The sequence below is a fragment of the Panthera tigris genome, chromosome D1 (assembly GCF_018350195.1).
Source record: "Panthera tigris isolate Pti1 chromosome D1, P.tigris_Pti1_mat1.1, whole genome shotgun sequence".
In the NCBI taxonomy this organism is placed as follows: Eukaryota; Metazoa; Chordata; class Mammalia; order Carnivora; family Felidae; genus Panthera; species Panthera tigris.
In genome coordinates this window covers 38,742,080-38,760,015 of record NC_056669.1, presented here as the reverse complement: position 1 = coordinate 38,760,015, position 17,936 = coordinate 38,742,080, and the positions used below count along the sequence as shown (strand labels likewise).

The 17,936-nt window shown below is 41.3% G+C and overlaps 1 protein-coding gene across 3 annotated transcripts in view; it reads left to right on the top strand.

Annotated features, from left to right (window-relative positions):
• The window catches only part of PIWIL4 (piwi like RNA-mediated gene silencing 4), a 45,082-nt gene extending 28,222 nt beyond the window's left edge, over positions 1-16,860 (top strand). For 2 of the 3 annotated variants that reach the window (XM_015536107.2, XM_042959101.1), the window contains exons 12-20: positions 332-516; positions 2,689-2,761; positions 6,784-6,984; positions 8,169-8,272; positions 11,604-11,674; positions 13,049-13,202; positions 14,975-15,100; positions 15,212-15,359; positions 16,316-16,860. In XM_015536107.2, the coding sequence (XP_015391593.2) occupies positions 332-516; positions 2,689-2,761; positions 6,784-6,984; positions 8,169-8,272; positions 11,604-11,674; positions 13,049-13,202; positions 14,975-15,100; positions 15,212-15,359; positions 16,316-16,432 (1,179 nt within the window). In that variant the 3' untranslated portion in view covers positions 16,433-16,860. Of the gene's footprint in view, positions 1-331; positions 517-2,688; positions 2,762-6,783; positions 6,985-8,168; positions 8,273-11,603; positions 11,675-13,048; positions 13,203-13,695; positions 13,717-14,974; positions 15,101-15,211; positions 15,360-16,315 lie in introns of all 3 variants that reach the window. The other variant, XM_042959100.1, reaches the window with a different exon arrangement.
• The last annotated feature ends 1,076 nt before the right edge of the window (positions 16,861-17,936 follow it).

The window sequence follows — 17,936 nt, the reverse complement described above, 5'->3', positions numbered from 1 at the left end:
TTAAAGGGCACCCATCCTAGAGCTGGAAGGGAGCCCAGAGATCCTTGAACCACACACCTTTGCACACAGCGGAAGTCCGTGAGGTAAAGGGCCTTACCTTCTGATCTGCAGCCGGGGAGTGGCCGACCCGGTGGGGGGTATGGGGGGATGATCAGATGCCTCCACTTCCAGGAAGTCTGTGTAATCTGTCCAGATGTGCAGTCTGTGAATAGCAAGTGGTACTAAGTAGCTCTCCTAGGACAAACTTGGAACAACCACCTCCATGCTGTCTTTATTCAATCGCTTTCCGAATAAATGAGTTCAACCCTTTCATGATCATTATTTTTCTCAGTGTCAACCTGCGTCTGCAGCTGATTGGTCCAAGGATATGCGAAATTGCAAGATTTTAAGTGCACAGTCTTTGAATAAATGGTTGATTCTATGTAGCAACAGAGCTGAATATGTGACTGAGAACTTTCTGCACTGCTTGAGAAGAGTTGGAAGTTGCATGGGATTTAATGTGGACTACCCCAAAATGTGAGAATACACAGAAAATCATGCCAACTTTTTTTGGTATATTAATTGGGTTTGGTTAGAAGATCAGAAATAATGGCTCATGTAGCTACAAAAGCTTTATCTCAGTAAAGTTTCCTAACACAAATTACCAAAAAAATAGTTCTAAGTAGATTTTGTAGTGATTAAGTTTTTATAGTTAAAATATATTTTATATTGGTCTTTGTAAAACTGTTTTCATAGTTCTTAGGCGATAGTCTCATTATCTCCAAATCTCTTCAGTACTGGTTGGGGCATAAATCCATTAACTTTTTCTCCTTAATTCTTTCATATCAGTTATTTATAAACCTTAACAGCAAACAGGGTATTGAAAAATGAAAGTTGCATTTCCTGACTTATGTGATAGACTTTACGCTTTAAAATTTAATGTAAAAATAGATCTAAAATAACCTTTTCTGATTCTGTTAACCGTAGTATAAGATTATTTAGATAGTGTTCTGATAAAACCAAGGGCAGTTAGCCTTTGAACATTTATTGAGTATCTGCTATTAGATACTATGCCAGTTGCTGGGGATGACAAAGATAAATAAATTGCTTCCAGTTTAGTAAGGGATCCCCATATACACAATCACACTCAAAATTGGATACTCTTTGCTTTAGAAAAGCAATGAAATTGCTCCTGCCTCATTTTATTGAGCTTGATATGCTTCATAAGGAGGAATGCATACTTCATTTTGTTGTTACAGTGGAGGTGCAGTGTCCTAATTGGCAAGGTGGGAAGTTATTCTTTAAACACATGGTTACTAATTAATTACATCAGCTGTACAAGCATTGTTGAAAGCCATGCTCATTTTACAACCAAGTCTCACTTTCCACTGTAGTTTAGAATTCTCATCTTATCACATCTGTTAACAAATCACCTGGTTTGAGTTTCACCTGCTCTAATTTCTCTTAACCCATGAGCTAATGAAGCAGGAAAAGATTAATGAAAGAAGCCACAGTCACAGACCCGGGGATGACATCACAGTCTTCTTTCTTACATGAATTCCACGAACAAGCCCTTGCCACGTTCTGTTCTTAGCCTGTTTTATCTGAAAGCCCGTATTTTATTCCATCCTTTTTCTTTCCCATGAAGTATCCATTTACCTGTTAGATTTTTTATATGCATGGTTTCTCCCATCTGAAACATTTGCCTGATGAGTTTAGAAAGAATGGACAGTAGGGTAGTCGCAGAGTCTGCATGCAAGAGATCGAACTGGAAAAGTCAGAAACATTTAGTTGTTTTTAGAGAGCTGCAGGCCATTCCTGTAGCTCAGTTAGAATCAGTGATCAGGAAACAGCCGTCCCGCCACCTGCTGGGCAAGTCTGAAAAGGCCACTGGGCATTAGGACACTCCAATTGTTTATACATATCAGAAGCGGATTCTACATAAAGAAACCAAAGCTGTGAAGTCGTCTGTGTGGGAATTATTTCTGTAGCGTCTGGCCCCTAAGGTAAACACAGAACAGTTAAGTACTTGCTGACTAATTGGTTGAGGCAGGCTAAATATTCCAGGCTCCAAGCAAGCTGTCACTGAAAGAAAAATCTTTCAATCTGAATCATTTTGATTAGCTGAATATCTTGGTCTCATTAATCTGATGATTTTTGAGACTTTTATTTTAAAGTTCTCATGGGGATTTGGTATTAGAGAAATTTTTTTTTTTTAAGTTTGTTTATTTATTTAGAGGGGGGTGGCAGAGAGAGAGGGAGAGAGAATCCCAAGCAGGTTCCACACTGTCAGCGTGTAGCCCAACTCGGGGCTTGAACTCATGAACCTTGAGATCATGACCTGAGCCTAAACCAAGAGTCAGACACTTAACTGACTGAGCTACCCACCCACCCCAGTGTTAGAGAAATCTTAATCCCAATTCAACTCAAACCAGCTTCAGATGCTTGGTATTGAGACTTGTGATGTCAAAAGCTCACTTTCAACCTCATTTTGGAAAAACAGAATTATTAATTGTAGGGGTTACATATAATTGAGGAAATTGCATTTTCCACCAAACTATTTTTAGGCTAATAAAAATGATTATCACATATTTCTGGTGTATCTTGTAGTGGGGATTATAAAATTCTGTTTGGAGTAGTTTTGACTCTGCATGTTATGTGCTTCTAAAAAGGGAATTACATATTGTCAAAATGAATCTTTTCATGTAGCATAAAAGCACAAGAAAATCCAGCTGCATTCTTTAGCGCTGTACAGAAACATGTTGATCCTGATGTTCAGTTGGTAAGTATAGGATAATTTTGGTTTTGATGTATAATTTTTATTTTTTCCTTATATCTAACAGTCTTCTTTCCTTGAAAGAATGAATGTGAGCATATTCTCCCATGGTATGTTTGCAAATTGCTGTGCATTTCCCCAAGAACCCAAGAAAGGATTAATCTTAGCATTTTAATCAATATTTTATTTCCTTTTCATATTTCTAATATTAATTTTTAAATACTTGTTTTTACCCCTGTCTCAGTCTCTTGGATGTCTACATATTTTTAACTTGTTGGGGGCCATCTTTTATTTAAGATTTAAGATAAAGTGACTCCCATCTTACCCCATAAATGCTGGGTACCCAGTGCTCTCTCCAGTTTTTTGGCAGACTCTTGGAGGGCTTAGGTTTTTCCATGTCACCCACGGCTGCTTCCTCTGAATTCTTGCCCCCTTTCCTGAGTGCCGTCTCCCCCTGCACTGCATCTGTTTCCACAGCTCTCTCATTTCCCAAAGTGTCCTGTGTGTGTGTGCCCCTGTGCAGCTGACTTTGCAGAGGGTTTGCGTCCGAGGCAAGGTTACGGCACACCCCAGCGTCCCAGACGAGTTACAGCTGACATCCTTGCTCTTAAGGCTCTCTCAACCATGTCTCTTCTCCCAGGCCTCAGCCTCCCACCGCACAGCAGTGTCTCTTACTTACCTCGCTCACACTTCTGGGCCCCAGCATGCCGGTCCCCATCTCCTGCAGAGCAACGTAGCCGTCTCTGTTCCTCTTTTAGTCAGACACAAAAAAGGCCCATAAGGATGTTATATTAAACAAAGGGAATTCTAACCCTAAGAGCGTCTTTTTTTTTCTTAAAAATAAAATAAAACTTAACAGAAAGATTGCAAGAAGAGTGCAAAGAACTCCCAGATACCCTTCATCCAGATTCCCCAGTTGTTGACATTTTATTATATTTGCTTCATTGTTTCGTTCCTTCCTTCCTTCCTGCCTGCCATCCTCTATCTATCTACCTACCTACCTATCTACTTACCTACCTACCTACCTATCTACCTACCATCTTTTTTCCTGAACCATTTGAGAGTAGGTTACAGACTTGATGCCCCATTGCCCTTCTGTGCGTATTCTCTACAAACAAGGTCACTCTCCTACAGAACCATAGGACAACCATCCAAATCAAGAAACAGTAAGACCAGCTAATCCACAGACTCCCATTCACATTTCTCCATTAGTCCCCAAAATGTCTTCTCCAGTGAAAGGATCTAATGCATTGCATTTAGTTGTCCTGTCTCTTTAAGACTCTCCTTCAGTCTGGAACAGTTCCCTGGTTTTCGATGACTTTCCAATTTTGAAGGGTATAGATGAATTACTTTGTATAATATCCCTCAATTTGGGTTTGTCTGATGTTTGCTTATAATTAAATTCTGATTATGTACTTTTGGCGGGATTATCACAGCAATGATTCTGTGTTCTTAATGCATCCTACCAGGAGGTACTCCATTAGTTAAGGTATCTGCCAGGTTTCTCCACTGTACATTTACTCCTTTCTTTGTTAAGCAGGTGTTTTTGGTCTGGTGTTTTGCAGGGAGACACTTTGAGACTATGTAAATCTCCTGTTTCTGATCAAACTTTTACCTCTAGTTTTAGAATCCATTGATAATTCTTGTCTTTTGTTATTATTACTATTTTATTTATGTATGTGTTTATTAACTTAATTAGTATGCAGCTTTGTATGCCTTCTACATTTAGTGGGTAGCCTTATGTTACAAGGAAAACCTTTCTCTTCTCCCCATTTCTTTGTTCATTTATTTTTATCAGTTATGGATTCATGGTTTCCTGTTTTATTTACCAGCTGATAGTCGATTACCAATATTATTTATTTTGATGCCCAAATTGTTCGCGATTTTGTTGATTGGAGACTCATTCAGGTTGGCTTCCGTGACTTTTTGACATGTCCCCATTGTTTGGGGGACACTTCCTTACCATCTGGCACAATAAGGTATTTCAGGTTAATTTTGAAATTTTGCTGCCTGGCTCTGGAATTAGGTATTTCTCCAATGAGCCATGATTACTTTTGGTAGAGAACAGTATTTAGAAATCAAAATCTGGGGGGTGCCTGGGTGGCTCAGTTGGCTAAGTATCTGACTATAGCTTAGGTCATGATCTCTCAGTTTGTGAGTTAGAGCCCTGCTTTGACCTCTGTGCTAACATCATGGAGGCTGGAGCCTGCTTCAAGTTCTGTGTGTCCCTCTCTCTGCTCCTCCCCCACTCACGCTCTCTCTCTCTCTCAAAAATAAGCATTTAAAAAAAATCAAAATCTGGGCAGCTGGGTGTGCTTATTTGGTAATGGGGTGTCACTGCCCCCAGACTTTCTCAATGGGCAAAGCTAGGAATATTGTGTACGCGTGTGTCTACATACGTATACTCAAACACTGCTGATCCTTGAACAATGTGGGGGTTAGGAGTGCAGACTCCCTGCATAATCCAAAATCCCCATGTGACTTTTGACTCCCACAAAACTTAACTCCTAATAACCTATTGTTGACTGGAAGCCTTATAACATAGTCAATTAACACATATTTTTGTATTTTATGTACTATATACTGTACTCTCACACAAAAGTAAGCTAGAGAAAACACAATGTTATTAAGAAAATCATAAGGAAGAGGAAATACATTTACAGTACTGTATTATGTTTATTGAAAAATCTGCCTATAAGTGGACTTGCATGGTTTAAACCTGTGTTGCTCAAGGTTTAGCTGTATATGCCTACACCCTTACATCTATGTTACTACCATGTCTGTCTGTGTATATATTGAAAACGTGTTCACACTTCCAGTTCCAGTCCCAACACCACAGGAAAACATTCTCCATTGCCATATTTGTACCTCCCTTCTCTGATAAGGGGAGTGTGGCCCCTGTTACCCTCCACTTATCACTTCACATCCTTGTCCCCTTGTAAGCAACCAGTCTCACTTGTCTCCCACCTTCTTTCGGCCCCCATCCCTGTTCAACCACTGCCTTGGTCTGATGCCTACCTTGCTTGGCTCCAAATTTGTAGGATGGAAAGCAGGAAGACCCCCTAAGATACATTTCCCTATTTTACGTACTTAAGTGTAAGTAATTTTGGCCCTTCACATTATGATTTTGAACAGATCTATAGGTCAAAAATCTATTTGTTCTCTGCTGGTCATGACAGTGCCTGTTTTTTTGTATAATTTGGTAGGTGTTGAAGGTAGAGAATAAAGGGTGGAAAGGTGATGGAAACAGGCCAGGAGAAGCCCTTCCGAGGGAAACACCTGCTAAGAAACAGAGGTGCTGGCAGAGATGGGTGAAATTTAAAAATACCTGAGGACCTGAAGCTTCCTTCTCCTTATCCCCCCCCCACCCCCCCACCCCGCCATAGCCTTATTCTCAGGTCACAGTAAACAAAACAATTATGGTTGGTTTCTTTTATTTTGGTTGTCTAGTACCTGCTGGGAAGGAGACCACTCTGTAAGCTAATCCTGCACTTGGCCTATCTGTGGGCAAGGATGGGAGAGGGATGGTGGGATGAGGGTTGGAGAGCCACAGGAAAAGCCAACAGGGGGTGGGAGGGAGCTGGAGTAACACCTAGGTTAGGAGGGAATTTGAGGAGCCTAACAATCAAATCAGAAGAGCTAGGAGGAAGGGAAAGCCAGCGGGTAGGGGGTTGGGGGGCTTTGGAGCGGGACTGCAGAGCCGATGGCTGATAAAAAGGCATTTCAAATGGGATTGTCAGTGGTTAAAGGCCATTTAACACAACTGTAGGCATTTTAATATTTGTTTCTTGGGAACTTGGAGGCAAGATGTTTAGAGAACCCATGTGTTCATTTTTTTTAAATTCTTATTTGTTTATTCATTTAGAGAGAGTTGGGGAGGGGCAGAGAGAGAGAAACAGAGACAGAGAATCCCAAATAAGCTCCATGCTGATCATTTTTTTTAAAGCTACTTAAAAGCTACTTTATTTTAAAGCTACTTCTAAACATAAGTAAATTGACTTTTTTCTCTTCTTTTTTTTTCCTTTTAGGTAATGTGTATTCTACCTTCTAATCAGAAGAACTACTATGATACCATTAAAAACTATTTGAACTCCTTCTGCCCAGTGCCCAGCCAGTGTGTGCTCACTCGGACCTTGAATAAACAGGGGATGATGATGAGTGTCGCCACCAAGATTGCCATGCAAATGGCCTGTAAACTCGGAGGCGAACTGTGGGCTGTGGAGATCCCTGTGAGCAGTCTGTCAGTCTTTTAGTAATCAGTCCATTTATTAATTTAAAAATGAAATCAGAGTACGAGACATTTTCACATGATTCCAGAGGTATTTGTTTTGTGTGGTGGGTTTGTTATTTGTCCGCTCTGGGTTGTGGCATGACACAAGACACCGTCCAGAAGGTGAGGTGAGGCTCCTGTTCCCCAGGAGCTTTGAGTAAGCTGATAACAGAATGTTTCATGAAAGAGAATCTAGGTTGGCACAGCCTTGTGGGGTGGCTTGATCTGGAGCTTCCCGCTGCCACGTAAAATCTGTGCCCTCTGGCCTCTACTTTTACCTACTCTTTGCAGCGCACTAGCTCTCAGAGTAGCCCTGCACCCTGGAGGGGGGCCTCCCCACAGCTTGGGGAACCGGCAGAGCTATGATTTTGAACTGTGGTGGGAACTAAGAAAATGCATGTCCACTGGGGGAGGAAGTGAGGGGGTGAGAAATGAGGGGATGTCGTCCATTCCCTTCCATTTCCATAACCAGGATGTGTGCGCTGAGCCCCAGCTGCCTCCCTGGAGGCTCATGGCCAGTGGCAACTAGGATCCCTTAGACATCTGAACAATAGGGAGTGGACTTCCTCTTCAGATCCCACCAGCCCAGAAGCCAGGGATAAATGACTGATCACTTTCCCAGAATCTCTTGAGCCACACTAAGGGCACTTGTCCACCTCCACAAAGGATGGTAGCTATTTTGCACTCCAGTGAGTCTCTTAAGCAAATTAGGTACCGTATTCATCCCTCCATCTTTTTTTTTTTTTAAGTAGATTTCTTTATTTTGAGAGAGAGACAGAGCTAGAGGGGGAGGGACAGAGAGAGAGGGAGACAGAGAATCCCAGGCAGGCTCTGTACTGTCAGCACAGAGCCCAACAGGAGGCTCAGACCTATGAACTATGAGATCATGACCTGAGCTGAAACCAGGAGTTGGATACTCAATCAACTGAGCCATCAAGCCCCCCACCCCACCCCATCCCTCCATCTTCAAGTCTCTTTGGTTTCTGTTTTAATGATCTGCTTCATCTGGACCTTGATCTCCCTGGCATATAGCTTAACTTAATTTAATAACCAGGGACAGTTTTTTTCAAAACTTCATGTGAAGTCATCATTTGGGGAAATAATGTCCCATTTTATTAAATCATGAAAAATTTACTTTTACAGTTAAAGTCCCTGATGGTGGTCGGTATCGATGCCTGTAAAGACGAAGTCAGCAAGGGAATGGTGGTGGTTGGATTTGTGGCCAGCATTAACCCCGGAATCACCAGGTACTTTTACAATTACCCCAACATATTCCATAATTATAGTTTGCGGTTTAACTAAAAACCATGCAGCAGGAAACAGTTTGTATTCTTCCCTCATTTGAAAAATATGAACATTTTAGTCATAAATTATACTTACATATAAAGTGTGATTGATAATATTAAGATAATGTGTAGCCTTATGAAAAAACTATGTTTATACACACATTAGGACAAGCTAATACTCGTATGCCAGGCAGCTTCCTCAAACGATGGATGATAGAAATTTTCATGTACTTATTTTCTGTACATGTGCACTGTATTAGGTACTGTACTAGGAACTTATATCCAGCAGCAAGCTTTGGAATCTGATTGCTTGCTTCTGTGTCCTGATCTGCCACTTATTCTGTGTATGACATCTGGCTATTTAATGTTGCCGTGACTTAGCTGTGGTCTCATGTAAAATGGGCATGAAGATGATGCCTATTTCTTTTTTTTTAATTTTTTAAAATTTACATCCAAATTATTTAGAATACAGCACAACAATGATTTTTCAGGAGTAGATTCCTTAGTGCCCCTTTCCCATTTATCCCATACCCCCTTCCCACAACCCCTCCAGTAACCCTCTGTTTGTTCTCCATATTTATGAGTCTCTTCTCTTTTGTTCCCTTCCCTGTTTTTATTATTTTTGTTTCTCTTCCCTTATGTCCATCTGTTTTGTCTCTTAAAGTCCCATATGAGTGAAGTTATATGATTTTTGTCTTTCTCTGACTGACTAATTTCACTTAGCATAATACCCTCCAGTTCCATCCACATAGTTGCAAATGGCAAGATTGCATTCTTTCTGATTGCCGAGTAATACTCCACTGTATATACATACCACATCTTCTTTGTCCATTCGTCCATCGATGGACATTTGGGCCCTTTTCATACTTTGGCTGTTGTTGATAGTGCTGCTATAAACATGGGGGTGCGTGTGGCCCTTGGAAACAGCACACCTGTATCCCGTGGATAAATGCCTAGTAGTGTAATTGCTGGGTCGTAGGGTAGTTCTATTTTTAGTTTTTTGAGGAAGCTCCATACTGTTTTCCAGAGTGGCTGCACCAGCTTGCGTTCCCAGATGATGCCTATTTCATAGGGTATTTATGGAAGTTACATAAGATAAAATGCTTAAAACATAGCCTCCCATAGCAGATGCTCAATACATGCTTGTTGTTATTAACACTTGAAGGCAGTTGATGTAGTTGTTCACACAGCTGCTGAAAACATAAGCAGGTTTGGGGATAATGCATTAAATACTGACTCATAGTATCTATTTAATTGTAGTTCCTAGAATTGTTTCATTATATGTAACTAAGCAATGTGTTTTGAGGCTATAGGAACTGTTTGCACCATATTTTATTCCTGGACTTAGGTTATTTGATTTACTCCATTAAGCCTGTGGTCAGGTATATATTTGGGCTGGTGAGAAATAGGATAAGTAGCAGTGTGCCTGTGACTTCATTCCAGGTTGTGTGAGATCCCTGTTCCATGTGTCACTTAATGTGACACATTAATGTGTTAATCAAGCAGGAAAAGGACTTCCAGTTTGTTAGCCACATTCCTAATTGTGTCATTATTGGCATATATAATAATGTTGATGCACACTTACACAAAGTCATCTTCATTTTGCAAGTACTTTTGTTTACTTAATGTCTTTAACAATAGAACTTCTTCTGAAATTTAAATAAGTTAATCATGTTCAGATTTCCAGTCCAAAAGCCTCTCCTATGGAAGTGGAACTTTATGCTTGAGAAATCTTTGAATATTTTTTTGTTTATTTGTTGTTGTTTTTTGTTTTTTTACTATGTGATTCCATTTATTTATTTAATTTTAATCAATTAATTTAAATTTTAGTTAAAATACAGTGTGGCATTTGTGTCAGTGATTCAAGACTTACATATACCGCCCAGTGCTCATCCCAACAAGTGCCCTTCTTAATCACCCACTTAGCCCATCCCCCTCCCATCTCCCCTCCAGCAACCCTCAGTTTATTCTCTGTATTTGTCCCTTATGGTTTGCCTTCCTCTCTGTTTCTTATTTTATTTCTTCTTCCCTTCCCCTATGCTGTTTTGTTTCTTAAATTCCACGTATGAGTGAAATTATATGATACCTGTCTTTCTCTGACTGACTTATTTTGCTTAGCATAATACACCCTAGTTTTGAATATTTTGAAAGTAAATTTGGTAAACTAATAAATTCCTTTATAATAATAACATAGTGTTTCTATTTATGATTGCTTATCTTGTGCTAAGTACTTTATATATATTATCTAATTTAATTTTTATAACAACCTTGTGAGGTAGTAACTACCTTACCATCTTGTGTGTTTCCTTGGTACAGATGAGGAAACTGAGACTTAGGTTGACGTAGCAAAGTCACATGGCTGATGAGTATGCCAACCAAGATTTGAACCCAAGCGTGTCTGATGTCAGCACTATGCTTTAGTTTCTCTTATCGATAAATTTCTTTTGAGGAGGGGAGGTTTTTAATATAGTTATGATTGTATAACATATATAGGCTCATGAACATTAAATTTGCTCATAATGTCTAGTTCTTTTTATTTTGATTGAGGTGTAATGACATACAACATTGTATGTTCATTTGTTGTGTTTCTCAGATTCCACATAAGAGTGAAATCATATGATATCTGTCTTTCTCTGACTTATTTTGTGTAGCATAATACACTCTAGTTCCATCCACATTGTTGCAAATGGCAAGATGTCATTCTTTTTCATCACTGAATAGTATTCCATTGTATATATATGCTACATCTTCTTTATCCATTCATCAGTTGATGGGCATTTGGGCTCTTTCCATACTTTGGCTATTGTGGATAGCACTGCTATAAACATTGGGGTGCTTGTGCCCCTTTGAATCAACATTTTTGCATCCTTTGAACAAATACCTAGTAGTGCAATTGTTGGGTCGTAGGGTAATTCTATTTTTAATTTTTTGTGGAACCTCCACACTGTTTTCCAGAGTGGCTGCACTGGTTTGCATTCCCACCAAAAGTGGAAAAGTGTTTCCCTTTCTCTGCATCCTTGCCAACATCTGTGTTTCCTGAGTTGTTAATGTTAGCCATTCTGACAGGTGTGAGGTGACATCTCAGTGTGGTTTTGATTTGTATTTCCCTGCTGATGAGTGATGTTGAGCATCCCTTCATGTGTCTAATAGCCATCTGAAGCATCACATTTTCTTCACCCATTCTTCCGCTGATGGACACTTAGGTTGTTTTCTGTTTCTTCATCTAATTCTAATGCGTTTATGGTAGGCATTTTGAAGTTGGCCATTATTTTCTTTTCTTTTCTTGCTTTAGGTGGTTCTCTCGGTGTATCCTTCAGAGAACGGCGACCGATGTTGCAGATTGCTTAAAAGTTTTCATGACCGGTACTAAAAGTATAGCAGTGGCGGTGGGCCCCAAGCGCTATTCCTTCAGGCCCCAGAGTCCGCGTGCCTATAGCAGACCAGATGGTGGAAGCAGACTCCCCAAAGCCTGCCTGAGTCAACCATCACCCAGATGGAGATTCCCAAAGCTGTATCCTGATCCACGCTAACAGATGCTGTAGAATTTGCATTTGTCATCTGTGTATGATAAACAGAAAGCCTCTAAGAGGCAGGGGAGTTTGTAGCTGCTGGTGGCTCTGGCAAGCAGTGTGAAGGCCAAAGGAATCTACCTGGAGAGACAGGGATTATGACAGAGTGCTGTGAGGTCTAGAAATAGGAAAGAAGCCTGTGGGGTGGGGATAGGAATGCTGGCAGATGAGGGCTGGCATCACAGGAGAAGATGGGGAAGAAGGCAGACAAGGAGGGGAGCCTATTCACAGTGGGGGTACAGTGGGAACAGATATCTGGGGCTCCCGTCCCCTGCCCAGCCCTGGCCAGGATCTGGCTTTGCCACTCCCTATAGTACTTCTTGTGTGATTCACTCCGTCTCCTGATCCGCATTTTCCCATCTATAAGTTTGGGAAAGGGGTGTAAGTATTTTTTCCCAAAAAATTGAATTTGCTGATATGTGTTGGTTATGGCCTTACAGATATGATCATCTTCTATTGAACGCAAATGGATTTCCTGGACAATGAACCCTTCTAAAACAGTTGCACAGTATATACATGAAAATAATTATTATATTACTTTGCCCTCACTTCAAAACTTGGTTCTTTTTTTAAGTAGTTGTGAAAAGTTTCTGTTGAGTAGGAATTACTGTCTGGTCTCTGCTCTTTAGGCAATTTCTAGTTGGAGTGGGTAGAAATGTTTTCAGAGTTCATATTGTTAGTGCAACTTAGAATCAAATTGGGTGAGTCCATGGTAAGAGATGCTTCCAGAAGATCAGCCACGTCCTCTCCTTATGTTTTCATAATTATGCTTATTGGAGATGAAAATGACATGAAATTATCCAGTCTGTATCCATTGATAGCATGTGAAGAGTTGAAGAAACTAAATTAGTATTAATTTGGTTTTGGGAATTAATCTTTTGCACGACTTAATTTATTGCTTAAATATTAAAATTTTACTAAAGGGATATGTTAAGTTTAAGAGTATGTTTTGCCACAGAAACCAGTATGATTCCTCAAATAGCAGATGCCAGATGTTAGCCCTAAAGTTATCCATTTTTATATTACTACAGTCATGACTCAAATTAGGTATTACCCTATATTACAGTGGTCGGAAATAATGAACTTAAAACATTGAACTACATGGGAATTTTGTTCTTTGTTGGCATTGGACAAGTCATTCTTTTCTTCCTGACAACAAATTCTGCAGGAGCACTCAACAAATGGTACAAGCACAACCATGGCTTGCCGGCACGGATAATTGTGTACCGGAATGGGGTAGGGGACGGTCAGCTAAAAACACTGATTGAATACGAAGTTCCACAGCTGCTGAGCAGTGTGACAGAAGCGAGTGCAAACACCAGGTATTGAGTTACGTTTTTTTCCCCACACTTGCAACCAGGGCACATTTTATCATAGCTATTCAGATTACTGCACGCCAGCACCTTGTTTTCATGCGGGCGAGCTTTGCTCTTGTCTGCATCATGTGAGTACAGCTGGACGGACGGGTTTCCCCTAGACTGGAGGGTGGTTGAGATGGTCCTCTGTGAATAGGGTGGCATGAGCCTGGGTGGGGGCCCCCGGAAGAAGGCAAGTGTCCCCCAGAGCAGCTGACACTGAGACTCAGCACGAGGGTGAAGACACTTCATACATATTGCTATGCCGCGGGATTAAACAAGCGGTGGTTTCCAATTCGAGGCCCAAATCCACACCAGGGGCTAAAGTCCCTGCCGTGCAGGCCCTGGTGTGCAGGTGGAGGTCGATGGAGGTGCTGAAAGGAGTGTGAGGGCAGTGCAGGCTGCGCTGCAGATGGAAGTCAGACCGCCCTCATCTCCCTTGCCACGTTTCTTGATTCAGTGTTGCAGTACACTTTCCTCGGTGAGTACGTCAGGTGGCGGGTGCAAGAAGAATGTTAGAAGTGGCAATTCGGGGAGGATGATAATCTTAAATGGGCTTCCTAAAATATTCGGAAGGCATCCTATTCCAAGCAGGGCACAGCATTCATCCGTCAGGTGTGACTGTCATCACCACCATTAACCGAAGTTGCAGCCACAGGCCACAGGGGGACTGAGCCTTGACCTCACCAGTGACTGTCAGAGTGGAGGGAGAGCACGGTGGCTTGGGGGGCAGTGTCATCTTCCCCTGAGTCCAAACCCTAACAGCCAGCCCTATCTCCCTCCCACTGACCTCAGGTGACTGCGCAGAATCACAAGTATGCAATTTTGGGCTAGCAGGAGTGAATTTAGCAGCTGACGGTGCTAAGGAGTTTTGTTGCAGTATAACATCAGCTTTTGAAAGTTTCAATACTGAAAACCAATAATATATTTTTAAGATAATTAAACTGCTTGAAAGTGAAATTTCACTTCAATCTTTGCCTCCCAAAAGTTCCTTTGGGAATTATGGCCAGTAAATGGATTTGACCCTGGCTTTACTAAATCCTGACTTTAATATTTGATCATTCAACATTTGGCCCAAATGTACATTTGGTCTGTCCATCCATCCCCCCAGGTGTGTGTCTTGCAGGGTTCAGAAGTGATGATCTGAGGAATGAGAGAACTTGCGGGTCTCTTTGCTGTTCAGAAATTGAGAGGAAGAGTGAAAGTGAAATAGGGACACTATTGCTAATGGAAAAAGAAATCTTGTCTCTGTGGAATATTCTGGAAAGCCCTCCTTTAGAAATGTGACTTGAAGTTCGTTGCCCTATTAACTGTTCCTCCCTGTCCCCTTCAAATGATACAAACCGGCCAAGTGACTGGACACACCAAACTTTTGGAACAAGGACGGACAGTTTCTAATTTTAAAAACTATATGGGGGGGGGGGCACCTGGGTGTCTCAGTCGGTTAAGAGTCTGACTCTTGATTTCAGCCCAGGTCATAATCTCACGGTTTGTGGGTTCTCTCTCTCTCTCCCTCTCCCCCCGCCCCCCCAAATAAATAAACTTTTAAAAAATAAAAAAAACTGTATGCACCTCTGAGGGAGGGGATAATTTTTATTTTCTTCATTTTTGCAGTGTTCTTCTAATGAATGAATTTATTTATTTATTCCATTTAGAAATTACCAAATAAAGGTCATTAGGTAAGCTGTAAGCTTGGTTTTAGTTCTCTGCATCTTTCCTTTTGCCTTTCTGGTTCCAAGCTCCAAACTGTCCGTGATTGTGGTCAGGAAGAAGTGCACGCTGCGATTCTGCATGGAAATGAACCGATCCCTGCAGAACCCGCCACTTGGCACCGTGGTGGACTCAGAAGCGACACGTCCTGACTGGCAAGTGCCGTTAGCAAATCTGTTCTTAATGAAACGTTTTCCTTGTGTTCTTCAAGTGAGGCCTTATTCTGTTTGCCTTCTTTCTCGTGTTCATTCCGTTTTCCCCCTCAGGTATGACTTCTACCTAATCAGTCAGGCTGCCTGTCGGGGAACTGTTAATCCCACCTACTATAATGTCATCTATGATGACAATGGCTTGAAGCCCGACCACATGCAGAGACTTACGTTCAAACTGTGTCACCTGTACTACAACTGGCCGGTGAGTGACAGCTGTGTACTTGTGTGGGTACTGACTCTCAGGGTTCCCACCCAGGAACTGTCACCCAATTCACGTTTGTATCCCTGTGTCCTGACTTCACAAAGGAGGAAAGAGTGAATGAATGAATGAATGAATGAATGAATCCTTGAGAGAAACACGGTCTGTCATAGAAATCAAGTAGCAATAACTGTTAACATCGTTATCATCATTATTATTTGTAACATTAGTATTTACAATTTCTGGAGGACTTCATTCTATGCATTATCTTTTTTATAATTCAAAAAATTTTTAACATTTATTTTTGAGAGAGAAAGAGAGAAAGAGAGTGTAAGCAGGGGGAGGGGCAGAAAGAGGGAGACACACAATCTGAAGCAGGCTCTGGGCTCTGAGCTGTCAGAACAGAGCCCAATGTGGGGCTCGAACTCTTGAACCATGAGATCATAACTTGAGCCGAAGTCGGACGCTCAACTGACTGAGCCACCTAGCGGCCCCATAGTCTATGCATTGTCTTATGCAAGCCTGGGAGGAAATCAGGGTATTGTTATTTCCAAGTTACAGTTGAGGAAGTTAAAACCAACTCAGACGCTGTCTCGTGGGAAGGTAACGGGCTCGTCTGTCCTGTGTTCCTGTGCGCGAAGCCAGGAGCTACTCTCGAAGTCCAAGGCCAAGATTTGCTCTGAGCCCCTTGGAGCATCAAGTCATGGGAAACTTAGATTAGCGCTAGGTGTGATGGCACCCAGTGCTCAGCTTCATGAAGGCAGACTGGGCCTCCATCCCCTCTTGCCCAGCGAGCTTGTGTTCCCCATGGATGAGGTTACCCTTGGTTGAGTTTAGTCACTGTGTACTCACAAATGCATTCTATCATATGTAACTAGTAGGGGATAAAACTCAGGAAAATGTATTACTTTGGAGAACAAGTTATCCTCTTAACTGCTACCAGTATGTTTTCTCCTCAGGGCTTAATCAGTATCCCAGCGCCTTGTCAGTATGCGCACAAGCTGACCTTTCTGGTGGCACAGAGCATTCATAAAGAACCCAGTTTGGAACTAGCCAACTCTCTCTTCTACCTGTGATGACGTGAACTGTGGGCACCCGAGATGAGCAATCTGAGAAGTCATTGGTGTATTTTGTGCAAATCTGCCTTAAGTGTGAGGCTGTGCCTCAGGAAAGGAGATTGAGCTTAGTTTCAACTTCCTGAAAAAGCACCCAACACAGCTTCATCTGAAACGGTTCAAAAGAAATGTATATTGTTTTAAAGAGTTTTATGCTTCGTGGAAATTCTCATTATGGTACATGGAATTAAAATGTACCATCATCTGTAAGTAATTCTACGAAGCTAAACATCCTCTGAGAAAAGAAATGTTTGCATGATGTTTTGATGATAGGGAAATGGGGTCTGATTCCCACCCTAAGTTTTGCACAAGTTTCCTTAAAGTTATAGAATGTTTTATAGAGTGATTTAAACGGTTATTTGAAAATAAAGGAAATTCAGAGCATCGCATATATGTTTATTGTTATTTGAATTTCAATTGAAATTACATGCAAACCTCGTCATTTCCAGAAAAGGCTCTTACACGCTAAACTACATTGCCGTCACTCTTTGAATGATTATTTCTTTTTTTTTTATTTTATTTTTTATTTTTTAAAATTCACATACAAATTAGCATATAGTGAAACAGTGATTTCAGGAGTAGATTCCTTAGTGCCCCTTACCCATTTAGCCCATACCCCCTCCCACAACCCCTCCAGTAACCCTCAGTTTGTTCTCCATATTTGTGAGTCTCTTCTGTTTTGTCCCCCTCCCTGTTTTTATATTATTTTTGTTTCCCTTCCCTTATGTTCATCTGTTTTGTCTCTTAAAGTCCTCATATGAGTGAAGTCGTATGATATTTGTCTTTCTCTGATTGACTGATTTCACTTAGCATAATACCCTCCAGTTCCATCCACGTAGTTGCAAATGGCAAGATTTCATTCTTTTTGATTGCTGAGTAATACTCCATTGTATATATATATACCACTTCTTCTTTATCCATTCATCCATCAATGGACATTTGGGCTCTTTCCATACTTTGGCTACTGTTGATAGTGCTGCTATAAACATGGGGGTGCATGTGGTCCTTGGAAACAGCACACCTGTATCCCTTGGATAAATGCCTAGTTTATTGCTGGGTCATAGGATAGTTCTATTTTGAGTTTTTTGAGGAAGCTCCATACTGTTTTCCAGAGTGGCTGCACCAGCTTTCATTCCCATGAATGATTATTTCTAAATCTTAACATGCCCCTTGCTCTCTTGATGGTACTTTGTTTCACTTAAAAACAGCTACTCCCATTGATGACCTTGCTTCGTACCTTACTGAGAAAGCAGAGTCCACAAGAAGAGAGCTTGCACAGGCTCCCAGTCCATCTGCCCGCCTGAGGGCGGTGTGCGTAGATGCCTAGATGCGTGGACGCTGCCCCTGGCCTTGTTACCGGAAACGAACCATGTCTGTGCTCCCGTGTGTACCAGATCCCCTCGTGCTGACCTAGGAGGAGAGCTGCTCTCCCAATTCTTCCCTCTGTCCTCTGAAGCACCAGTCT